Source organism: Lontra canadensis, unplaced genomic scaffold (genome assembly GCF_010015895.1).
Source record: "Lontra canadensis isolate GAN:19392208 unplaced genomic scaffold, GSC_riverotter_1.0 scaffold9, whole genome shotgun sequence".
NCBI lineage: Eukaryota > Metazoa > Chordata > Mammalia > Carnivora > Mustelidae > Lontra > Lontra canadensis.
Window position 1 is genome coordinate 2764464 of NW_022631003.1, and position 27109 is coordinate 2791572.

Consider the following 27109-nt stretch of genomic DNA (forward strand, 5'->3'; position numbering starts at 1 on the left):
ACCAACTTATGAGGGCTATTATTAGAATTGAATAAGTTCAAGTATATAAAATAACAGTTGGTACTTTATTAATGATTAATAAAGATGAATATAGTAGGATAGATATAGAATATAGTAGAAATACAAACAGTATTGTGATAGTAGTGGCGAACATGTATTTTCATAAAATATGGAAATTGAACTGTTACTTCTTGTTTCTTAGCCCATTTATTGAAATTAAATAGTATTCATATGGGGAACTGAGAGTTAACATTACACCTCAAATATGAAAAGTGGGGCATCGGGACCATTGGTGTAATGTGAACAGGAAAAAAAAATGAAAAAAAATTAAGATTTGAAGAGCAATGCTCACCACAGAGTCCTTCTGTGTAAGACGATAAGTTAAATTGAAAGCCAAAATGAATGTCTATGATCCCTGTAAGGTGAGCCCACTTTATGATTAGTCCAGCTGGAGTCGTAATCACATACATGGTACCAGAATCTTCTATGGATAGTTCTTGATTTGTAAAGGGCAGAGGCACAACAATAGAATCCACTTCTACCTAAAATGACACAATAAATTTACAACTTTTAGACAAATATTTATGTTTCAATATACACACATTAGAAGTAGAATTCAGATGTTTCCATTTCTTCTTATTGAATATAAACTATTTCCTAAGTTTTTAAAAATTTATTTCTCTGCTGTTGCTACAGCTTCTCACAACTTCTAGTTCTTTTATTATTCCTTTGTTGTATCTTTCTATATTCAGTATTTGTTCTAAACTTGTTGCCCCTTATTTTCTTCAAAACTTAACTTTCTTCTGTGTTACCTATGCCTTTCTGTCCGTTTCCCTTAATACATGTTGATTACAAGATTATCTACTAATATGAACCTAAGATAATGGAGTTATTTTTAGGATGTTTTCTTTAATCTGGGTCCTTTCTTTGATCTTCTAAATCACTGTTCAACTCTAATGTTCTTCATAATCATTTGTCAATCTTGGTAAAGTTTAACTTACCCTGCAATTCTATTTCTTAGTTTTGGATGTGATTCTAGGCTCTGTATTTTTCAACACATACTCTTGGTAATACAAATGTAGGCAATCCAAGCATTGTATTTAGAAAAACACTTTTAAACAGTGACAAGGACATGGAACCTTTCTGGGGCATGTCTCACCAACCATCCAGTTTCTCATCTTTCTATCTTCCTCATACTGCTATCTGCAGGCTGAAATACCTTACTGCTGCCTGGTTAATTTCCACTTTCTTTTAAGATTTCTCTTAGGTGTCACCTCCTCCAAAAGTACCTGTTTGACCATTCTATGAACTGCATTAGGTGACCTGTTTCTGTGTTATATTAGTCAAACTCTATCACTATACCTCCTATTGCTTTCTAATTAGCAGACAATTACATTTAAGTACCTCACATTCAGCTACAAGTTACTTGAGACCAGGATCTGGTTGTTTTATCATGCAAACTCTCAATAAATGATTCTTAAAGAGTTAGTTCTTAACTGAATACAGGACCAGAGATGAATCAGTTGAAACTATAACTAAGCCCTTTGGCCCAAATGCTCACTAATAGCACTGACCAGATGTAAGTTTAAATTTATTTCCCATCATTTTCTGTCAATGTATCAACTGATCGAATCGAAGGTATATACAAATGCTATCATCCAAACAATTCCCCCATTCATATATTTTACTTTACTTGAAATAAAGCTTTCTAACACCTTACTATATTTTAGGCTCATTTTAATATTGTTTCCAGTCTAAAATGTTTGGCCTATGCTAAAAAAGACAGAATTATTTCTAGAAAGTGTATAACATCTGTCATTTTAGCAAAATCTTTACATGTCATTTTCTTACATTTTTGAGAGAACCATACAAGTGAAATACCCGTTTTATAACTCACCCTTCTCTAGTAAACACATATTCCTTGGGATAAAGGTTTTTCCCTATTAAAACCAAATGGCTTTTTTCAATCTTTTTATAAAACATCCCCCTTCTTCAGTTTATTTCAGTCATTAAATATTTCTTCATTTTTTTCTTATTTTAGCTATCACATATTCATTGAAAAATTAACATCATCAGCACTTTGAAACTATTTTTTTCTTGGTGGTCAGCATTCTGGTATTCTTAACTACTAGGTTTTTCAACCTTGTGATCCCTCATTTTTTACATCATTTCTACCTTGTCTAATTTAAAACACTAATGTTCACTCTGGAACTTGGGCACTCACATTACCCGAAAGAGATGTCATGTCTTTGACATGGCTTTTATAGCTAACCTCACAAGGGGAGAAATATTTGCAACACTTGGTACATTATGGAAGGAGAAATATAATATTAAGAAACACAATTTTTTACTGTCCATGAAATGAATGATTAAACACAATAATAATGAAACTCCACTGATATATTTAATTTTCCCTGCTTTTGGAAATAATTGTGTTTAATATAATTTCTTAATTTTCTCCAATGTGAGGCTCTCTTTTAACTTTGTGCTCTTACCTTTCTTGCTGCCCGATTAACAAGTATTTTATGCATAGATGTTGTCAAATTTAACTTCTTAAAACAAAGTCCATACATTCTTCCAGAGGATGTCTTAATTTGAAAAAAAAAAAAATTAAAACCTTATGGAGTAAAACAAAACTTTAGCAATGAAGAGAAGGAATTTATGAAACACTTTACAAATACTCACTAGCTTTTTAAGTGAATTTCCATTCTGAAAAAAATGTATAAAAAACACTTTAAAAATATATTACTTGACTTCTTAAAAACATTATTCAAATTAATATTACATGCCTCTAAATATATTCACATGAAACCTTTTTTTAAGTACTAGAAGACAAATCTCAGTGAGTTCTTGAGCCCTCTCTTGCTCTGAGAATATCTAACGTTGCAGTGTACATCAGCTACAGATTTATGAAGAAATGACACGAGAATGAATTATGGCCTACCTGATTCGTGGAACATTTTTCAATATGAGCAACTATAATTTCCCCAGGAATTCTTACTAAGATATAAGAAGCCATACTATACAATGCTGCATTGTTTCCATCAAATGTAATAATGCTCAGTTCTGACAACATGGAACACCGACCTAAAAAACATGGTAGAGAATGGATTTGGTCTATTAACTATTTGTATTTGTACTAATGATAACTCCTTTAAAAAAACACACACACTTTTAAATTAGTGTTAATACATTTGACAAGGAGCAACTCTAAAAGTTGTATACTGGGAAATAAAATCCTAAATTAAAGGGAGAAAATTCAGCAATAACTGGGTGTGATGAGTGAGGTGATCAGCTCAAAAAAAAAAAATAGTTTCCTCCTGATTGGAAAACAGCCTGCCATGTAGGAAATGCAAACTTACAAGGACATTCCCACTCAGGGCAGCAGATATCGTTGTTCACTTGCACGGGCCTTCCCCGGAAACCACAGTCGGGCATTTCCAAGTCCTTTGGGCAATTGAGGGACCAGTTGTACAACTGCCATTCCATATTAAGACATATATATTGGCTACAATTATAAACAGGATCAAATTGTTGAGGCTGTTAATAAAAAAGAAAATTAGTTTTCTTTTTCCTCTTTTCAACAAATGCTTTCAATTAATTTTTTAATTGCCCAATCCCATTACCCATAGTATATATTTCCTAAATATGAAAGCTTTTGAGAGATCATTTAAATTTCACTACAATTTTTATTGGTGTATTCTCTCTAAAATACTCGGTTTGAACTTAATTTAAGCTTTACCTTAATACTGATTTGATATCAGAATTGCCTATATACTCAGACATCTGAGCACATTGAAATCTTGTTCTAAATTGTCTTCATTAGTATTTATAAACACACCTATACAGTACAGGTCAAGCTTTCATATGTTTTATAAAGCTAGTGTATCATTATAACTTCTGTTAATGTCAGTTTAAAAAAAAACTATTACTTAACGCTATATATATTTCATTAGACATTCATATGTGAGATCAGTTTAATAGCCTCTGGATAAAATCATTATAAGTTAATTCTTTTTTAAGATTTTATTTATTTATTTGACACAGAGAGAGAAATCACAAGTAGGCAGAGAGGCAAGCAGAGAGAGAGGGGAAAGCAGGCCCCCTGCTGAGCAGAGAGCCTGATGCAGGGCTTGATCCCAGGACCCTGAGATCATGACCTGAGCCGAATGCAGAGGCTCAACCCACTGAGCCACCCAGGCACCCCAAAATCATTATAAGTTAATTTTTATATATAGCTCACTGACTTCTAGATAAACAAATTAAAAAAATCAGTGGTAGATTTTCCAAAATATGTAAATTTTATTATATTTAAATTATAGTAATAATTACAGCAATGATCAAACATTTATGTCACATATTATGTTCAAGACATTATTCTAATTAACACATTTCACTCCCCCAATGATAGCCCTCTGACATAGGTACTATTATTTTTTTCCTCTTTTATAGATGGGGAAATCAGGAAGATGAAGGTCAAAGTAACTTGCCCAAGATCCCATACTAGTAGGTGGAAGAGTTAGAATTTAAGTTCAGGGATTGCTACTCTGGAATCTGTGGCCACTACTCTATACTGCATCTCAGGGGATGGGGAAGAAAATCTAACATCTATTTAATATCTGTTATATGTCGTGCACTAACAGTAGCTTATTTCATTTATTTCTCCCTAAACTTTGTGAATTGAGTTTCTATCATTCCAATATTATACATCATCAAAATTAAGGATAAGACAGGTTAAATACTTCTCCAAATAGTGAGACTATTAGGTGAGCACTTCCAAATTTAAGAGCCAAAGGGAGGTGAATAGTCAAGTCTGATTTTCTAAAATTTTCTGGGTGCGGTTGTATCACCTCCCAGTATTGACCCTCTGCTTTCTGTTTAACCAGGAAAATGAAAGCAGTTAGACAAAAACTAAAGTCCCTACAACATCTAAACACCTAAAACAATCTCTACCTTCCACTCTACTGAAACTATTTTAACAAGGTCACCAATGAACTCTACGTTGCCAAATCCAACGATCAGTTTTCAGACCTCCCCTTACTTGACCTCCTAACGTATTTAAGATAGCACAGGACTCCATCTTCCTTAGTGTTTTCTTTCCCTGGCTTCTAGACCACCTACAATCTCTCCATTTTCTCCTATTTCACTATCCTTTGCTTGTTTGCTGTCCTATCTTCCTCCTTCCCCTCTTCTCTATCTGCTCTCGCTCTCTTTGTGATTTCATCCCATCACTAAGAAGTCCCAAAATTGAACTCAGCTTGACCTCTGTTTAAGCTCTATTTATGTCTACCAGAACAGTACACCTGCACCTTTCTGATGTCTAAGAGCAATCTCAGTCTTTACATGGCAAAACTCAATTTTATCCTTTAATTGCTCAAGGAAAAGATCTTAGAATCCTTGATGCTTCTGTTTTACTCACACCCCTCATCTAATCTTTCAGCAAATTCTGTGCCCTCTATGTTCAAAATACACTCTGAGCCCAGGCATTTCTCACCATCCTCACTGCTATCCCCAGGCCCATGCCACCATCATCTCTGCCTAAATTCTCACAGTAGCCTCCTAACTGGTTCTGTTGTCTGTTTACACCCTATTCTCAACATGGCAGCTAAAATGATCCTATAACAAATCAGACTGTGTAATCTCTCTGCTCAAAAATAGCCAGTGTTTTCCTATGCCTTTAAAAAAAAACCCCACAGTCATTACAATCATCTACAAGGCTTTAAATAATCTAATTTATTTCTTATCTTATTGCTTACTAGCTTAATGGCCTCCTTACTATTCTTTTAAAACGCCAGGTACATTTTTACCTCTGGGCCTTTGCACTTGCTGGTCCCTCTGGCTGGAACCCTGTTTCCTGGTTTCCACAGCTATTCCCACTGCCTTAGTTCTCTGCAGGGATCCATTCCTGAACTTCTTCAGATCATTTACTCTGAAGTTACTTTATCGGGAGGATTTTCTGAGCATGTCATTGAAAACAGATTTATTTTTCCTTGAGCAGCACCTTCTAACATTTTATAACTTAGTAACTTATTTTGCTTACTGGCTATCTTAGAGCCTCCAACAGAATATGAACTCCATAAAGGCATAAATTTTTGCTTGCTTTTATATTGTTTTATTTATGGTACTTAGATAGTGCCCAGCCAAAAATGGTGTTAAATAAATATTGGTGGAATGAATAGTTGGCTTATCAAACAAGTGGCATGTTTGAAGCAAGAAGATAACCAAGTGTTCAAGTCTCAGCCAAGACAACTACAAGCTCTGGAGTCCAATGAGCTTAACTTTTTTTGCTTGCCAATGTATCTTTGTTATCTGGCATAGTGCCTGGCATATAATAGCTACTTAATAGATATTTTTGAATTCCCGTCTTACAGAGCAGCCCACATTAGTTAACTTTTTATTAAAGCATCACACTTAAGACCTCATTTGAGGGGCTCCATCAGTTAGCTCCTGCTTTGGGGCTCAGGTCATGATCTCAGGGTCCGGGGATCAAGCCCTGTTCTGGGCTCCCTGCTCAGTGGGGAGTCTGCTTCTCTTCTCCCTCTCCTTCTGCTACTCCCCCCTGTTCATGTTCATCTCTCTCTCAAATAAATAAATAAAATCTTAAGGAAGAAAAAAAAGACTTTCTTAGTGTGATCAGCATCTAATCAGTAGGGCATGTCTAAACCAGGTAAGACAATACAGTTGTTTGTCCCTCTAAGAAGGCACCAAAAAATTGCTAAAATGTAATGCACATTTCTTATTATCTCTTGGCAAAGAGAGACTATAGAACATAGCAAGATAAGTTTAATAGCATTTGGATAGTGATACACAAACTTGAACAGATACTATAAGGAATTCTAGTAACTGGAATAGATCACCAAGCCATACCTCACATTCCAAACCTGTTGTTGTTGGAGTTAGCATGTCCAATACAGTGAAGTCTGATGGAGTAATCATTTCTGGACCTATTAGAAATGAAGATATCCTTTCCATTAGTGGAATGGTATCTATCATATAAGGAATTTGCATGCAATAGAAAGTGTGCTAAGGAATTTTATACAGATAATTTCATTCATTCGTTGCAAGAACTCGGTAAAGTAGGTAACAACACTCTTATCATTTTACAGATAAGGAAATGAAGGTATAGACAGGTAAGCTAGGAAGTGTAAGGGCCAGAATTCAAACTTGGGATTCTTATTCCAAATCTCAGATTTTTAACCACCATTCTATAAACTTCTTCACTGTCTTGATGGTGTCAACACAATTGTCTGAACAGGTAAAAATACCAGCATCACTGAAGAGTGCTCAGGAGTTACAAATTCTATTGCCTTTTAAAAATAAGTAGTGAAGCTAATTTATTTCTCTTGGTGAATTTCTAGAATGTTTTCCTTGCAGGCAGAATGGATGGGGCTTTGAGTCCCATGTGAACCACCAGTGGTGGGTGCAATGAAGAAGGGATCCATAGATAGGAAAGATGTGATTGGTAAACACATTTGTAAGGCACCTTCAAAATCTATTGTTAGGACTAAAGTCATCTCTAAAATAGTCAAAGTCTGAAGGACCACAGAAGAGCCAAAATGAATGGTTGAAATTTTGTCTAGCTATAATTGGTATCCATTGTTGAGTTGATATTGCCCAAAAATGACTGGATTCATTTCTTGTTTCTATTGTAATAAATTATTACAAATTTCATGGCTTAAAATATCACCAATTTATTATCTTGTGGTCCTGGAAATCAAAGTCCTAAAAATCAAGGTATCAGCAGGGCTGCATTCCTTCTAGAGGCTCCAAGGAAGAATCTGTTTCCTTCCCTTTTCTAACTCTTTGAATTGCCTGACTACTTTGGCTTACGGTCCCATTTTCCATCTTCAAAGTCATTGAATTATATCTACAAATTTCTCTCCCTCCCCTTCTCTGATTCTGTCATCCTGTCACCTTCTCTGACTCTAACACTCCTGCCATTTTCTTACCAGGTCCCTTGTTATTATATTGGAAACATATGGATTAATATAGGATAATTCCCCCATTTCAAGACCCTTAACTTATTCACATTTGTAAAGTCCCTTTGCATGTAAGACCATATTCACAAATTCTTGAGATTAAGAGATCGACATCTTTGGAGGGCCATAATTCAGTCTATCACAATGATAGAAGAGAAAACTTATTTTTTCAGTGAAATAAATTCTCTAAGTAACCTTAATTTTGTGTTTATTTTATCGTTTCTAATTTACAGAATAAAGAAGAACAAAATTCCCATTCCTTGGTCCTAGGAGCAGTATTCATATTCTAGAAGATTACATCTCCTAGAAAATGTGAAGCAATACAGACCTAAATATTTTTATTGTTATCATCATAATCATTTAAGCAATAGAAGAGGAAACAAAGTTCTAGTCCAAAACAAACACAGAGTCATGGAAAATTCTAATGACTTACAAGGATTAAATGTATGCCAAGTGGTTAGTCCAGTGCGTGGCAGGTGCTAAATATTTGATAATTGGGAGCCAGGAAGAATAGTGGGATAGTAATCATTATTGGGAGGTTTATGTATGTCAACTGTACTTCAATTCTTAAAGTTTTGCTTATTTAGATAATTGGTTCAGAACATTTTTATTTGTAAAATCTCTTAGAATGGACTCTGAAAGCCATAACCCCTACATAAGGTCACAACACATACCTGCCTTTTTAAGCAGATAGTTTAATTAGAAATACAGTGAAGCTATGATAATATAACCAAAAAAAAAAAAGTATCTGAACTTTTCTAAAGTATAATCTCAGGAAAAATAATATATTTGTCAAGCCTTACTGTGAACAGATTTATCAAACTCTTTCCTATGCCAAATTTCCTAGAGAGGGAGAGAGTGAGGTATGAGCCAGAATGTCCACTCCAGAGACTGGGACTGAACAAAAATGGAAGTGCCAAAGGATGACTTCATTTGCATTAGCCTCTCTTCAGAGTCTACTTAACAACTGCGAATATTTATGCACGATTTAGCGACACCCAAATTCTAAGTTTAAAATGTGAGGGAAGTCTTTGTTATCTGTACTACCGAAATAGAGGAAGCAGTAAACCAAATGATGAAGCTGTTCAGAAAACCTGGCATGCTGAGCCAGTGAACAGCTACGGAATTCAACAAAGTGACTGATGGGTTTTCTAGCCAATGGGTAATACTGATGTCAGCCGTTATTAAGTGTGCTAAAACTTAAGTTACATAATGTTAATCTCAGGGTCTCAAATGGTAACAATAGCTGTTAACATGGATAGAGACAGCTTACCTGGTGGCACTAATGCAGGTTCTGTGGGAATCAGAGGTATACCTACAAAAAAAAAAAAAAAAGAAAGAAAGAAAGAAAGAAAACAAAAAACAAAAAGCACAAAGATACACTTCCTTAATCTGCTATGCTTAAAATGAGGCCCATATATATTTCCAAAAGGATCTTTAGCTTCAAGAAAAATGTTTTGGGAGAGAAAGCACAGGAGGGGTGTCAGAGGGAAGATTTATATGTTTTAGAAGTAGAAACAAAAAAAATGTGGAAAGGATACTAAAGAAGAATCTTATAAAAGTCTGTTGTCTAAAACTTCTGTTTATAACCACTTGCCATCAGTAGAGAAAAAAATACTTATGTGTTTCATTTTTCAGGATAAATTAGGAACATTTCCCACTTACAGTCTCCTGGATAAACGCATTTGAGGGTGACCTCATCAAGGATCATATTTTTAGGACAGTAGGGCAAGCATCCTTCAACCCTTTACATAAAAAAAAAAGTGAAAAAAGTTTAAATTAAAAAAACTTCTGTATTTAATATATGCAACAAACACATATTCTTCCTGAAAGTCTTCTACTCTATTTGTCAAGCAGTAAGGAGTGCTCCATTTGCTGCCATTCCATCATACTTCATTTTATGAAATCCCAATCCCTAAGGGATGATAAACAGATATCACTCATGATTAATGAAGAATCTGAACACAGAATTTTCAAAGCATACGCTTGTGTTTGGAACACACTAAAGCCATGCTCTATAAATCACTGGAAATGCAGAAGAATCATTTATTGTGATTTTAATCTGTATTTGTTGTACTTTCCACTCTTACACTCCTCCAAATCTCAGTTGATAGAGATGCTTTTTAAATATCCTTGCCTTAAAGACACTGGCAGAACAAAGGAGACATTCGGTGGCTCTCCCTGAGTACTATTAAGCCCTAAATCATTGAAAAGGTATTATGACTCTCCAGGTGGAAGGGATGGAGGTAGAACATGGTTGCTGTTCTCCTAGAACAGGGAGGGGAAGAGCAGAAGGGGTGGTTCTCAAGACCCCAAATGTTTGGCAGTGCCCTGGGAGGATATGGTTATATATAAGCCTATGGATATTGGATTTCAAATTCCAGGATGTTTGGTTTTCTTAAGGATCTCCACTTCTCATGCATGGCACAGAAGGAAAGCAGGGGTCCCAAATTTGAAGGCGCTATGGCTTGAACGTCTTGGGCCAAAGACAAGAGTGGTCATCTGGAATGCTTTCATCTAAGGGAATGAAGTCAATATAAGCAGTGAGGTTACATTTTATTTCTTGTCTAATTGATGCTCAGAGTCCAATTTGTTCTGATTCAAAGAAAATAAATGCAATCTTTTGTGTATAACCAATTAGATTCATACATGCTAGAGAGAATAAACACAAATATTTTTATAAAAAGTCTTGCTTATCTGATTTTCAAATACACTAGACGTTAGTAATAACATTTTAAATATTTTTAGGCATTTCCAATTTTAGGCATTTCCAATATCTGTAGTGAATCTGAATTAAAAATACTCAAAGCCTCTTTCCAGTTCAAGATGAAAATGAACCTGACATTAGGAGTAAGTATTGCCACCAGAGGGCACTAGTTCATGGAAAGAAATCCAGGCAACACTTTTTAAAAAAACAAGAAAAGCTAATTTCTCTTCTAACATGAGACACATTTAGCCATCTCTTGGATACCTCCCTCACAGATGATTTTTTTTTACATAAATAGCTTAGTTTATGTGACCAATTGTTTATTTTATAAAACAAACTTGAATAATAAAACTTCAACTGGTGTATGATATTCCTAGTCTACTCTAAATTTCATCAAACAAAACACAAAAATTAAAGTTACTATATGGATGGAGAGACTAGGGCCAGTAGGTTATCATTAAATTAAATAAACATCAATTTTTTGTGCAACTCAATTACTTCGTGATTGTTTTATGCAAGTCAAAACCGCAACCACTTAAAATATTTTGCAAAAATCAGTAACTTATTCCTTTAAAACACCTTCATAGTTGCACACAGCAGATTCTTCTTTATTTTGTCACACAACTGATCATCTATTCAACTTCTGACTGATAATAAATGCCTCAGACGTAGACCATTTCTTATAATAGGTATATTACATAAAGGGAAAAACTGTATTTACATATGGGCTCTATGGTATGCTAGTTGGCATCTTTTCTCATAGAAGTTCTATTTCCACTAGATATTTTTGTTTTTAACACTTGCTATGTGACAGAAACTGCAAAAATCTAGAACGAGGATGGCGGTTCTGTGGGGGACTTGGAGAGGGGAGCAGAGTTGTGTTAAAGCCCCAGCTCCAGGGTGGCTTGGTGGCACAGCTGGTTAAGTAACTGCCTTCGGCTCAGATCATGATCCTGGAGTCCCAGGATAGAGTCCTGCATCAGGCTCCCTGCACAGGGAGTCTGCTTCTCCCTCTGACCGTTTGCCCTCTCATGATCTCTCTCTGCCTCTCTCAAATAAGTAAATAAAATCTTAAAAAAAAAAAAAAAAAAAAGCCCCAGATCTGTACTTGAGTCTCCCTCAGGAGAAATAATTAGGCATCTCAGTGCAGGGCAGAGGGAGAAGCTGAAAGAAGACAAGAGATGAGAAAGCTTGGGAGAGGCAAAGTTTCATCCTGAATATCTTCTCTGAATCCTAACCATAAGTTTTGGAATAAGCTACAGACCTAACTACGGAAGCACTGAGCATCTGGGTTCAGCCACCTAGGAAATCGGTTATACCACAAGAAATAATACGCTACTTCAAACTATAGCTCATTTCCTCCCCTGTGCCTGGGTGGGCGATGCTTTCTGCCCTCTGTCTCCCTTCCTTGCCCAGTGCCCAACTCATTGTGCCCTCACCTTCCCTGTTGTGTCCCTTCCTCCTGAGGGCTACCAGAAGAGGCAGGAAGTAGGTGTGTGAACATGAGAGGTCCAAGTGAATGCTGGCGATGTCTCCTTTTTATATAGAATTAGCTGTTCTTATTTTTAAGAAAATAGAGCGGTGCCTGGGTGGCTAAGATGGTTAAGCATCTTCTGCCTTTAGCTCAGGTCATGATCTCCCGAAGTAGGGCTCCCAGCTCAGCAGAGAATCTGCTCTTCTTCTCCCTTTGCCCCTCCCCCACTTGTGCACGCTCTTTCTCTCAAATTAATAAATAAAATTTTTAAAAAAAAGAGAGAAATAGAAATACTTCCTTCTCTCTGCTCCCATGGCACTTCATACCCAGTAGAGGTTCAATTCCTGGCCCGAGTGTCTAGAAACTGTGTCATAGAGAGCAAATTGTGTCACCTTCCTGGGCCTCTTTATATCCCCAATAGTGGGGATAAAGAGATGATCCAATTCACAGCACTCAGCACCGTGTGAGTCACTCTACAAAGACTACAGTGTGTTAGTTGTTTTCATTATTGCTTCAGCCCTCTTTCCACTGTATTATCATTATTGGGTTTTGTTTCTGTCCTCTTCCTAAAGACTGGAAAGAAGTGCTGTGTCTCATTCATGCACGTGCCCAGAACCTTTTGTAGACCCAGTGTCTATCACAGAAATGAAGCTCACAGAGGCCTCATGTAAAATGATCCTTTATAAAATATTCCCTCCTATTATTGTTCCATTTCTTTGTTCTCCTTTACAGCAAAACTCCTTAAAAAGAAAAAAAGAAGGAGAAGGAGAAGAAGAAGAAGAAGAAGAAGAAGAAGAAGAAGAAGAAGAAGAAGAAGCAGCAGCAGCTGTTTCTACTCTGTCTCTGTTTTGGCTCTTTGTATTCCCTGTTTTGCCAAATCTAATGAAAAATTTTGTTCTCAAATTTGATATCCTCAAAACTACATTCCTGACTTTTCCTGCAGATTGCTCCCCTACCATGCTCCCTACCTCAATAGATGGCAACTTAGTCACCCCATTAAGTGGAAACATCTAATATTTGAGCAATTTTTACTACAAAAATGGTAATTTTAAATGGTTCTACCTAGAAATTGCTGATGCCTAACCTTGAATCTAACTCCTTTTTCTCTCATGATTGACATTAAATCTGTAAAACCCATGGCCCTAAATTCAAAATATATTCATAATCTTCACACTTTTCACAACTTTCAGGGCTAGCAACCTAGTCAAATCCCTTTCACGTCTTATCTGAATTAATGACCAATTCTGCCCTTGTCCTCCACCTTCCCAACAGTCAGTACAACAGCCAGAGGAAACTTTTTAAACATAAATCAAACCATGTCACTTCTCTGTCCAAAATATAACAGAGCATTGCTCAGAGGAAAAAACAAAGTCCCCACAATGACCACAAGGCCCTATGTGATTTGCACACCACCGTGACTCTCCAGTTTCATCACCTACTTCTTTTAGTTTTGTTCACTTTGTCCCAACTAACTGACTTCCTTGTTTATCTTCACACACACCAGATATATTCCCACCCCAGGACCTTTGCACTGTTCTCAGATCTTTCCCCAGACATTTACATAGCCAATTCCCTTCCTTCCTTTACATCTCTGACACACTACCTCATTCATGTGTTTTTCTCTGACCAACCTATGTTAATTAGCAAAGACACACATGCTTTATGCTCTCTGTCTCCCTTACTTTCCTTTCTGTTTCTCCACAGCACCTATCTCCATCTAACAATATATTGTATTACACATTTATGTTTTCTTTGGCTTATTCTCTGCTTTAACCCAACAAAGTGTAAGCAGCATGAGGGGAGATACTTTGTTTCGTTCAGTACTACATCCATATCAGCTAGAATTCCTGCCACATCACAACCCCTCAATAACTACTGCTTGAATACAAGGAAATGAATTCTTTAATAAGTACAGAACACATACAAATGAGTCTTGAGAATTGTCTTTTACTTTTAAAATTCTTAAAAAAAAAAAAGTCCATTGAGAGAAGAATCTGCTAGTGCTGGAAGTTGTGCATTGAATGGTTAAACACGACTTACGGTGGGAGAAATTTACACGCTTGCGCCTCAGGGTCACTGCATGTTTTAAAGCAGGGAGTGGCACAAGGTTCATATCTCCATTCACACATCCTCCGGTAGGGCACTGCTGCCTGTATTTCTGGAGAAATAAGAAAGTCTAGATTGCACATATTTTTAATGTACAGCTTGAAATATAATGATTTATGATTATAACCCTTCTAGGGTTTGACCCCTCCTTGACCATAATGCTATAGAAAAGACAGAGCTAGGGAAAAAGACATGGCAATAACTTGGTGATCAAAATATTTCATGGTTAGGTTGAATATTTAAATGTTAGTCTACCTTCCAAAGATTTTTAAAACCCAGCAGTTGGAGAAAGCAATGAAAAATTCAAAATCTTTTCCCTTTATGTTCACTGGGTTCTAATGATCTACATGTCATAATACTGAACACTTATTTGGGATTTTACTTTTTGCAAAGTAATTTTTGTCCATTATTCTATTTTATTCTAGCAAGCCTATTGAGTATTATTTTCATTTTATAAATGAAAAAAAAATGAGGCTCAGAGGAGCCAAATGACTTGCCAAGTTCAAACAATTAGGAAAATGGCAAGACCAAAGACATGTTTCCTGACATCAAACCTAGGGAGAGCATTCCATCCTTGTTCTCACAGAACTTAGAGCATTACCTTATACATGGTAAGAATTATCTGATGACAAAAACAAATGAATGGGCTTTAATAATACATGCTTACAGTTATAAAACCTCCCTTGATTGAAAAGTTTTCTTTTACAAATTCTGCTAGTACTCTCTCTTCTCACAACATAGAACAATCTTTCTGTAGCAGTCCAAAATTACATCTGGAGAAGAGAGCTCCATAAAGGAGAAAATTCATGGTAGGGGTTATGTTTCTCAGATTCTGGATACAGAATGGAATTCTAAAGTATGGGTAGGAAAATAAAACTTTCTGGAAGGCATCTGTGCATCTAAAGATTAGAATGGTCATTAGATCTGGGTCACTGGAATTGTGAGTCCTGACAGAGGATTGGTTCTAAGACTAGAGAAGATCCCTAGAGTTTCCTAGTTTTAAGAACTCCACAAAGATTAGTTTCTGAGATTCTAATGATGCCATTGGCAACAGTTGTCCAAAACTTAGGTGGGGCCACTGGGTCTGAGTCTAACTAAACTGGAGGGGAAACAGAGTCTCATAACATTCAACTTTTAAGTAAAGTCAAGTAAAGTCAAGTAAAATTCAACTTTTAAGTAAAGTCAAGTCATCATATCTGCTCTATAGAATGTAGTATAAACATATCAGTGACTTTTTCTCATGAGTGCAGGAACCCTTTTTAATAGGCAAAAATTTGAAGCTCATCTGAATTCCTAAAATCCAAAGACTATCAAGGTTTGCAGAAATTTATCCACAACAGAAAAGGCAAATGAATGAATGAAACAAATGATAGGTGAAAATGAAGTAATTTGTTTGGGAGATCCAAGGTATATGTTAAGCTCCTAGATTTTGAAAAAACATCAGATGAGGAAGTGAAGATTCCTCTCTGAAATTCAGAAAATTCAACAGCTATAAAACTGTAAGGATTTCTAGAAATAAAACCAGGCTTCTACTGAACCAGGGAAATCTTCCAGAAGTCAATAGAACCAGATACCTTACTATTCAAAAGACAGAGATAAACATGCTGCCTTTATCATTAAGAATCAGGTTATTGAGAAGCTGCCTTCTAGGAAAGAAAAAGTACAAGCAGTAGACCCAAGAGATGTGAGGAAGCTCAGTTTCCAAAGTCCAGATAGCCCTAAAAGTAATAACTGGGACCATAATTAAAAGTAACATTATTTAAGGCTGTTCTAAACTATCTGCCAATTAATTCATGTGACATAATAACTCTATAAAGTAGGTATTATTATTCCCCCCATTCTAATTTCACATAAACCAAAGACAAAGAGGTTAAGAAACTTACTCACTCAACGTCATACCAGCTAGTCTACTTAGACTCGTTTACAAATGACTTAAAAATTTTTGATATTTTGCCATAAGGTAAATTATCTATGGATTCTCCTTTTGAAGATCTCAGAAACCATACCTTCTATGCTGAAGCTACTTGAATGTTTGAACTCTTCAGAATCATCATATTTTGATGCTTTGACACTAAAACCTGTGAGGACGATGAAAAAGCCTTTTTTGCTGTATAACTCAAACGCACTGTAACCAGGAATCCAGAGCCCCTGATGGTGGAAAAATGTGGCTCTTTGATGGAAGGCTGAATTTGCCTGCCACAGTTTCAAACTGAGAGTGTCATCATCGTGGACATAGAGAAAGTAGTTTGGCCTTTCGGCAGACTCCAAGGAAACAAGTGCCAATGCTGTAAAACATAGAGCAGTGTGTTTGATTTCTGCCTGGGTTCTCGGAGGGAGATCATCAACACCAGCATTGTAAAATGTATTTGCAAAGACAGAATTGCACAACTGCCATATAAAATGAATACCATCTCTAAGATTTCAGAGATGAATTCTAATATCTTTAAAAAGAAAATTAATATTTTAATGTAGTGTATTGTTAGCTCAACTCAAAAAGATCAGTCTTTGCTGAGTTCTATTTTTTAAATAATTTCTCGTGTCCCTCAGGGGACAAAAGAAATACCAACTTAGGACCCCAGCACACAATTTCATACAAGGAACTAAATGACTGATTGAACACATATTTGTATTTGCAAGCTTTAACATTTTCAAATGCACAGACTCTCCAAATAGCTAAATTGGATGATCTAAAAGAATAGGAAACAGATCAATTTAAGCATGTCATTGCATTACAATATAACTGGGCTCTTAATGGGTAAATAATCTTGCAAGTGATTTTGCGGCATTAAGAAAAAACTATTTGCTCAACATTATTGTCTATTTCCCAATAGATGGTCAAAGGGCTAATGAACAATTATAAAACATTTGAGAAATGTCATCCTTTTTTGTTAAATGCTTGAAAAGTTTTCCTCATATTTGTAAAACCCATGATATAAGAGTATTTTTTAATAGAGTTTAGGTTTAATTTCTTAGACCTTAATTTTTTAGGTTTTAATTTTTAGTTTAAATCCATTAGGATTTTTTTTATTAAAACATTGCTTATTATAAATCATAAAATGAAGAGCTCGCTCAAATCCAGTGTATAATTCCAAAGGCATTGATTATATCTTAAAACTTGCAAGTCCTTCTGTTGAGCCCTGGAGGATGCAAAGAAGAATAAAAGAAATCTTTTCCAGAGGAAAAGTATGGAACAAACACATAAATTGGAACTTCAGACTGTGATAGGGGTTTTCATAGATTAAAAAGAATTAAAGTTTTTTAATAAGAAGAATGCAATTCATTCTAACTAGAAAATCACGCGGTTTCTCAAAATAGATAAAAATATTAAGTCTGATTCATTTAATAAATATTTTCTAAGCTCATATAATGCCTCATGAGTGATTCTAAGTATGGCTAGTATAGCACCAACATAGCCTGATTATCTCCAGCCAGAAGGGGACACTAACCACTAGTTAGAACAGGTGCCAAGTGAATAGGACCAGTAAAGATCTGCAGATGGAAATCAGTAAATGTGGGACCAGGTACCAGAAAAGACAAGGCCATAAAGGACAACAGACTTTCTAGACTCTGATTTATTTTCTTAATATTTAACTACTTTGATATCAAATCAAAATTTCAAAAATTTCAAATCAAGTCTATCATGGTTACTATGAAAATTTAAGTTGTGCTTTATTTAGGACCAAAAATTCAGTCAAATAATTTCAATTCTAATGTATGTATGCTAAGAGATAAACAAAGAAAAGATTTTATATACAAAAGAGATAATTGTTTCATATACCAGTCTCTTATTTTATACCCTTTAGGACACCTAAAAAAATGCCATAAATGTATTAGATCCCCAACTAATAGCTACTACATGAATAAATGAAAAACAATGTAAATAGAAAATGAAATTCCTATTTTCAATTGTAAATTATACTTACATGATGCCTTCTCTTTAAAAAGGCCAGGAGTGATCATAAAATTAAAAAATAAATTGCCATGAATACTACTCCTTGGCAAAGAGAAAATGCTTCTACTGGTCATATTGGCCCCCAGAACAAGGCCACTCTGTCCATAACTTGCCAGCATATATGGCCCTTCTCCAAGCCCTAGTTAAATGCAAATAAGAGAATTATAAATTGTTATGGGAGTTTTACAAGTATAAATTGGCATTGGAGTTTTACATTTCAAGCTGAACATTTCAATGGGATAGATGTTCATAACAAAGAAATACCACAAAAATTATTGTGCACTTAAGTATTTATCTTTGATACAATAAGTGAACTATTTAAAAAAAATAACATACTATAACAAATTGGAATATATACATCATATTTAGATTACATAATTTAAAACATATATATTTCAGATATGTATATATGTTTACATGTATCTGTATAGGTAAAACAGTGCTCCTTAGAAGATTGATTCAAGCTTTCTGGATCTCTGTTTTTCTTACCTAGGTGAAAAAGTTTGTCTAGGTAACTCTCCACTCTAATATTGCATGATTTGAACCTATTCTCAATAAACATAAATTTATCTCTATCTATGGCCAGGGATTTTGAAAGTCTTCTAAAAAATCATTTCTCTAATAGGTTGCATTGCATGAAAACAGAAGTCACAGATGTGATCTACGATATTTTTCTGTTTGGGGGAATTACTGACAGTGAGGCATGTCTATAAAAAAGAAAATCAGACGAAGCTCAACAAAGATATCCAAAGTCTTTTCACTTATGCTATTGCTTCTCATGCACTTAACTAGCTCCATATAAAATGGAAAACATTTACTGTAGTAAAAACCTTATTAGTGTAGAGACAAACTTGAAACTCAACCAGAATAACTTTTCTGCAAACCTTATCTTATGAATTATAGGTAAGTTCATGATATTCAAAAAAATGATGAGTTAGGTTTTGTGATAATAAATTCAGCTTACCTCCAGCCTAATCTCCATGCCAGCCTAATCTCCATGATTAATATAACTGAGAGACTATAAAACTTTGAAGCTTCTTCTGAATCATCAAAATTAGGTTACATAATTATCACCTGTATGCTTGGCATAGGTGTATGCATATTTTCTAGGTTATAGGTTATGTAAAATATTAATATGTATGTGGCAAGTGCTATCATAAAAGATCAATCCAGTTGCTGTCAGTGAATTTCTCATTCCTTCTTTCCTCTAATTTTTATCTCAAGAACAATTTTCCTCACCAAGGCCACTCTAAAGATGGAGGTGGGGGGGAAATATCTAAAGCAATCAGAGGGTTGGGATTTTTTTTTTTCCTCTTTCAGGACTGAAGATCAGGTTTGGGGGAAGGGAGAAATTAGACTGGAGTCAAAAGTCTTTGAAGCAAAAAGGGGACCAAGAACCAAAATTTCCTTCATGAAGACCTAGAGAAGAGGCAAGGACGCAGGATAAGCTATCTTCAAGTGTTGACTCCTCCACAGACAGGAGACACCTCACCAATGAGCACCTGGGAACTCTTAAAAGCCATGAGAGAAAGAGTTTTACCAGGAATTTGAACAACTTGAGTAGAGGCGGAGACTTGAAGACAATTGCTCCCACCAAGATGGAACTGAGCAGATACAGTGGAGAATCTCTCCATGAGCCCACAGCATGGCCTCCCCATTGCTCTGACAAATATACACAATGCACAGTGTTTATGAGCCCAAATCTACAAGAACCAAAGAAAGCTCTATCATTAGTCTCCACTATTTGCTGGCTCATTTTCGAAGAGAGATAAGAGCAACATAAACTTCCCAGATACAAATGTATTTCATTTTATAAATATGTTGGTTTGTACAAATATGTAAATAATGTATAAATTAGTAGATAAGTATGTAAATCACAATGAGATATAATTCAAAATGAAGAAGACATATAAAACTACAACTTGATGGACTGAAGTACCCTAATGAACATTCGATATAAGAATAAAGGAAATGGGGTGCCTGGGTGCTTCAGTGGGTTAAAGCCTCTGCCTTCAGCTCAGGTCATGATCTCAGGGTCCTGGGATGGAGCCCCGCATCGGGCTCTCTGCTCAGCGGGGAGCCTGCTTCCCTTCCTCTCTCTCTCTGCCTGCCTCTCTGCCTACTTGTGATCTCTGTCAAATAAATAAATAAAAATTAAAAAAATAAAATAAAATAAAATAAAAGAATAAGGGAAATGAATTAGACAACCAAACAAAATCTTCTCTTGTCCACAGCATGAGTTCTTTACTAACAGCAACCTGAAGAGATAATTTTCACCTGAAAAATCCATTTGTATAAAAATTGAAAGCTTCTGAATTGTCTCCCACTTGATTGATATCTTGTATTTGGATACTCATGCATTTTCACTAGCAATTAAGACAAAAATCTTTGACTTTATCATTAATTTTCTTTAGGGAGAGTATAATTTCACCACCTACTGAAAGCAATCATTTCCTTCAGTGATTATTTAAACACAATATTAGGCATATCCTGACTAATAAAATCACTCTGAGCTTAAAACTTGCACAACAATTTTTAGTGGAATATTGAAGTCCTTGCTCACTGACAGCAATCACAATAATAAAATCTTTGTATTTTTAGCAAATGCCATAAAAATGAATATGAAGATGTTACATATAGCCTTTGCATTAAAGATTACTGAAATAATATCAACGGTAACCTCTGAATTCTCCTACTTTATTTTTATTTTCCTCTTACAGAATCGCAATTATTTACTTCTGCATTAGCTTGAAATATTAATAAGTATGTTGATAACACAGTGCCTGGTATGTACTAAATAAAGGAAGAAATATATCAGTACTGAATATCCTAAGAAAACTAAGTAGGTTTAAAATATCTATAAAATTAGTTGGGATGAAACCTATTAAAAATATTCATTTAAACAATTTTCTTTTTATAAATAGTATCAACAATCTCAATTCTATATTCCCCTTCAATCATCTATCTTCATTGCATTATTTTTGCAAACTCGTACTCTCCTTGCCCAGTTAATGCTTTTGCCTATTATTTTGATCATAGGAAACAGATTCCCCTGTCACTCCACTGAGTCAATCAGTGTCCCACGGAGGCTAAATGCCCCATGTTCGTCCTCTGAATATTATAGATGACACCAGAGGAAGTGGTTTGAAGAATCCTAGAACACATTAGAAAAAAAAACCATCACTAGTAGTGCAGCGGACTTGTTGAGAGAAAGCAAAATATATCAAGAAGCAAAAGGTAGAAATTCAATAATCATGGAAAATTCTGCTTTGGGATCCAAAGGACGACAGAAGAAATGCCAGAAAGTACAAAGGCACAGATGGAGATTTTTACAGCAGAACTGTGTGAGGCAAGCATTCTTAAGTGAGGAAGTTACTGGAGCAATTTTTTTCAAACTGATGTCTGTGTACATTGTGTAGAGCGCTTGATAACAGTGTGTGGTGATCTTTCTGAGTTTGGGGTTCGTTAACCATACTCAGGGCAGTGCAGCATGGAGGTCAAGCTCTTTGGTTCTGAATCAGATTGCTTACAAATCTCAGTTTACCACATTTTTGACTAAGTGACTTTGACCAAGTTATTTTAACCCCTCTGGTCCTCAGTTTCCTTCTCTATAAAGTGTTAATAGTAATACCTTACAGGCATATTTTGAAGCTTAAATTATATGATATACATAAAATAGTTAACAATAAATGCTATTATTCTTAGGGAATCAGTCTCAATTTCAGCATGACATCCAAAGGATTGATGTAGAATGTGTCTGTGTGTGTGCACACGCACGTGCACTCGCACGCACATGTGTGTGAACCTCTCAACAGGAGATATTTTTGGTTTATATTCTCTTTAACTACCACTGAATTTTTTTTAATGTTGGGTTTTTTTCTCCATTAAACTTCCATAAATGTAACAGAAACAACCAAAAACTAAAATATCAATTTTCTTTTTAATCCATCATCTCTATTTCTCTAAAATTATCTGGCTTTCTTTGGGTATTTATAGCTGACAGATATCTCCCTAGCTCAGTAAGGCACCAAAAATGCTTTTGATTAGTTGCTTGGGGTTTTTTGTAATGGCCCAGTTTCTCTTTAACTATTACTCTAATTTATCCCATCATGAGTCCAGAATTTGTCCAGTCACGGACAAAATGACCACTGAACACTGTCCTGGATCATCTTACTTGTTTAAATTAGGTTTAAGTGCCTACGCCTTCCTCAATAGCAGGTTTGATATTAAAGCAGGCTCTAATTCTGCCATTATCTGGCATTTTCACTGAGGATGTAATACTCTGTTTCTTCTTATGTCGATTTCTTAGTTTTAGGTAGCACCTCCTCTTATTACCATTAAATCAATAAATTCTCATTCTGATAATATGTAATTATTTTTACCTACAATGATGGCAAAATAAATTCCTTACATGCTTATCATCATAATAATTGTTTGATATCTATGACATAATGTTTGACTAATGTTTATATTTATACAAAATGGTAAAAGATAAGCATTTGGTATATGTCTTTCATCCTTTTTGCCTAAAAATTTAGCTATCTTCACTCATTAAATTCATTCATGTAATACAAAAACCATTTATTGAGGGCCTCCTAAATGCTGAAAACTTAGTTACACACTTTTTATTTTACAGGAAATAAATTTTAACTCAAATACTTAGAAATTTAGATAAATTTTAGAAAGTAAAGCTGTTCATTGAGTTATGTACTGAATTATGAACTATTGTTCCCACATTGTTGAAAAACTCTTACTCTGAAAATACATCCCACAGAATGGCTATAGTAATAATCTTTATTTAAATATCACATACCTTCATTGTAATATTCACAGTCAAGAGCTAAAAAAATAAAAGAATAAATATTAAACTCTATAAAGGTCTAACCCCTTATCTGAAAGTATGCAAAATATTGCTGTATGTTTATCCATGACCAAGTGAAAGAACACAGAATGACATCATTATTTAGGAACTTCCTCTGAGCAAAGAGGATTCTTTAAGAGTGATGTGTTGAAAAATTAAATTTTGTAAGATTATAAGTAGACAAATATATCTGTCTACTTAGAAATGGGAACTCAAAGTGTTAAAATCTTTAGATGACTTGCCATCTACATAAGTAAACAAAAAGTTTATAAAGACTCAAATCTGTTTATCAGAACAGGGAAATTTCACAGCCGTAAGGGGAATGAAGTCATAAACAATTTGAGGATGGTATACAATTTATAGTTCGAATGTCAAACTGACAACTGTCAAACAGAATAGAAAATTTTACCTTGATGTTTATTTTTATAAACCCTTTAGCTGTACTTTTATTGCCAAAGGAATAGAAAGTTTAGTTATCTTAAATTCTGTTTGCATGAATTGCATGGTATTTGTTCTGTGATAGGACAAATTAATCTCCTTATAAGTTTCCAACCTGGTGATGGTGTTCTCACTAGGGTACTCACAACAAACAGTGGATGACCTCCAGTGAACAGATACCCCTTCCTGACAACATTTGTATGCGTAAGCTGCCACGCTTGTGCATAAACATTCACAGTCCCCACCAAGATTACAGTTACACGTGTCTTCATGGCAGTTTTTGGCAAAAGAAGTAACATCGATCTGAAAATGAAATGAGTTTCAATTCATTAAGTTCATTTCAATAAGTACTAACCACAACTGATTAAAATTCAAACTTCTGAAAGAAAAAGAACTGGTAGGTTTTCAAAATTTGGTATTATCAACTTAACACTGCCACCTAGAGTTCTCAACGTCTCAAACCTCTATAGGGACCAAAGGAGAAAGGAATTTATTAGGCAAATGTAAAATCGAAGAACCAGCAAAACAGATAATGGGTCTAACAAAAATTGTGATTTCAATAACTTCAATATAATCATATTTTGATATTTTGTACAATCTCATTGTTTATTAGCATATTCACATGGAATTAAAAGAATGTTCTATCACCAATTGTACTTTTAGTGATTTTTATGAATACCTGAAGCCATTTTCTTAAACTATGGAGGCTTAAAATTATTATGTTGGGAAGGTATTTAAAAATTTAAATTACTCCATCTTGGCATATGATTTTAAGACCCTTTTAAACGTGCCACTACTAATACTTTTAAACTATACATTGGGTTGAGGAGAAGATGCCATGCAGCAATGTTCTCTAAATAAAAACAAAAATTTTTGGCTTTGACCAATCATTTCTGGCTTTGAGGATGTATTAAAATGCTTCATAAAGTAGAACAGAATATTACAATAAATATGTACAAATGTATGCTGTTAAATAAGATGAATTGAGGGAGAAAGTAAATCAACTAAATGCATCACTTCTACCAACAAACAAACTACCAAATTTGTCTTCCCGACAATGGTTAGATAGTCCACCCGAAAAACCAACAGTTGGTTAAATTCTTTGTCCCGTTCATCTCGGTATCACAGCTACAGCAATACCCATGTAAATATGAAAGTTTGGTAAAGTATTCATTTACCACATTGCGACAAGGAGCAAAAACATCGCTGTACAAAATGGAGCACTCTTTCTTGGCATAAGGAAATTTGTTTTGATGTGCCTCACAGGGTTTAAATAATTCACTTGGGGTTTCACACTGTTGAAGAGAAATAAGGGAGAAGAGAAAGTTTTCAAAGGGGTGACTTCTGAGGCTGAAACCAGAGTAAACTATTCTGATTCCGTCATTACAATCACATCTCATATATTCTCGTTCCTTTAGACAAGTTTTACCTAAAGCATCTGTGTTCAGCCAACTCAATAGTATGTATTACTTTTTGAAAACAATTAAACATACTATTAGAATTCTGGCGATATTAGAGAGTAGAGGTAAATGGTTTTAAATTTGTCTCAAATGCAGTCATTAAAAAATTATGTGAGCAATTGATTCTCTTTCCTTTCATTTTCAGCTCATTCATTTCCATTTTCTTCTGAGTTTCTTCCTAATTCAATGGCTGCTACTTCCCCATTCTTCTGCCCCCTCCCTTCTGTGCAAAGCTTGATCCTCAAACCTCTATTTTGCTCATTCTGTACACTTCTTATGGCTTCAACAACCTGCATATTCTAGTAACTGCCAAATCTGTATTTCCAGCCCAAATATCTTTCCTGAATCTCAAAACTGGACATCTCCACATAAATTTCACAGTAGCTTCTCTCTCAATGCATCCTAGCTTGTTCTTATCTCTACACAATTGTCCTGGCCCACTTTCCTCCACTATCTCCTCTCCTTTTTGCCCTTCCTCAGGGAAGAGTATCAGCAACTACCCAATAAGACAGAAAGGTATGAGACTTTATTGAATTCTCCAGATTCTCCTAAATGCAACCTTTCAACAGATGCTGATGATTTTAATCTTTAATGCCTCTGAAATTTTATAGTTTTCTAAATCTTCACTGACTTAACATTACCAGCGGGATTATAAGAGCCTCCTAACTACTTTAGGGCCTTAGATCCTAGCACTCATAGCTTGCAGCTCTATACTTTGCATTCCAGCCACTGACAACTTCCAACCTCCCAGAGCTGCCATATTGAATTTTTTGAAATTCCCACTAGGCACCCGTCTTCCTGAGACCTTCTAATGGACAATTCCCTCCTTTGCTGTTACACTGTTTCTCAACATCTTCACTTTTCTAGCTCCTGTGTCTTACAGGATTCAGCCCAATGGCACCTTCTTTGGGAAACTTCCTTTGACCGTAATGAAGCCAATGCTTTGTTCACCTCTATCAAAGCACCTATTTCATATTTCCATTCTTAATTTTTCTAGCTCAACTACTAATCTAGACTCTAAATTCCTAATGACAGAGGTTGTGTTTTAATCCTATTATGGGTTCATATAACCTGGAAAACATCTAAGCACTAAATTAAACTTACCAATTGAAAAAACTTAAAAAAAATTTTAGTTTTGACCATTAAGTATGAATAAGAATACACATTATAGTGAGTATAAAATTCTTTGATTACTCCAAATATTTAATTATTATTATAAATTGGTTATTCCTTAATTCATTTTAAACAGACAAATATAAGATAATTTCTTCAAAGACTTGTAAGTGCAACAAGATATATGACAGCCATAATAAAAAGGATTTTGTATCTCTCTATAAAGTAGATAGTTCATATATTAAATAAAATATTTGTACTTTTCAGCTTGGGCCACATTCAAATATGCTGCTGAATTTTACTGAATTAGGTGAGTGCTTTATCCTAGACCCCTTTTATGTTTTTAAAGAAATTTAGATATACTAGGTAAACTAGGTAAAGTGGAAAGCAAATTAACCAAATAGTAACAAATCAGAAAGCTGTAGTTATGGACACCACTTTCAGCTAGAAAGAAAAGTAGGATAAAGAGAAAAAGGAGAAGAAAAGAATAATGCTAATTTCCAATTCAATTCTGTTTTCTGAGTTAGTTCAGCGTTTCTCAAAGTGTGGCCGGCCCACAGGACACTATTTCTTTGACAACAAATACATAAAAACAGGTTCTGTGTCAATAAGTTGGTAAACACTTTAGATTTATTCCTCCCTTGGAAGCTTACAATTCCTCAAGAAATCCTTCAAAAAGAAATATGTCTAACTTACTTTATTCAAATTGCTCCCAGAGGCAGCTGACCACAAATCCATTCCCTACCTATCCCCACCCCACACACAACCATGCCTGGAGAACAAATGGTGAGAAATTCTGCCTTCATTTTCTCATTGCTTTGAGTTGGCAAAAGTTATATTATTAGAAATATAAATACATTGATAAAGCATTTGCTATGGAAGGAAAAACCTGAGATTAAAAGACATGAATTTGAATGTCATCTCTGCTTCTTTCTGGACATACAATATTAAGCAACTCATTAAACCTTCCTGAACCTCAATTTCTTCATCTATGATATAGAGATAACACCCTTTACATT

At 35.0% G+C, this 27109-nt stretch overlaps 1 protein-coding gene across 1 annotated transcript in view; it reads right to left on the minus strand.

Moving 5' to 3' along the window:
- Window positions 1-27109, minus strand: part of OTOGL (otogelin like) — a 129358-nt gene that overhangs the window by 26730 nt on the left and 75519 nt on the right. Inside the window, exons 29-42 of the mRNA XM_032854694.1 lie at window positions 24696-24812; window positions 23664-23820; window positions 23032-23058; window positions 18190-18357; window positions 16273-16551; window positions 14201-14318; window positions 9645-9724; window positions 9253-9294; window positions 6868-6944; window positions 3363-3540; window positions 2945-3087; window positions 2686-2709; window positions 2496-2588; window positions 353-542 (exon numbers count right to left, since the gene is read on the minus strand). Coding sequence (XP_032710585.1) covers window positions 353-542; window positions 2496-2588; window positions 2686-2709; window positions 2945-3087; window positions 3363-3540; window positions 6868-6944; window positions 9253-9294; window positions 9645-9724; window positions 14201-14318; window positions 16273-16551; window positions 18190-18357; window positions 23032-23058; window positions 23664-23820; window positions 24696-24812 — 1693 coding nt within the window. The remainder of the gene's footprint in view (window positions 1-352; window positions 543-2495; window positions 2589-2685; window positions 2710-2944; window positions 3088-3362; window positions 3541-6867; window positions 6945-9252; window positions 9295-9644; window positions 9725-14200; window positions 14319-16272; window positions 16552-18189; window positions 18358-23031; window positions 23059-23663; window positions 23821-24695; window positions 24813-27109) is intronic.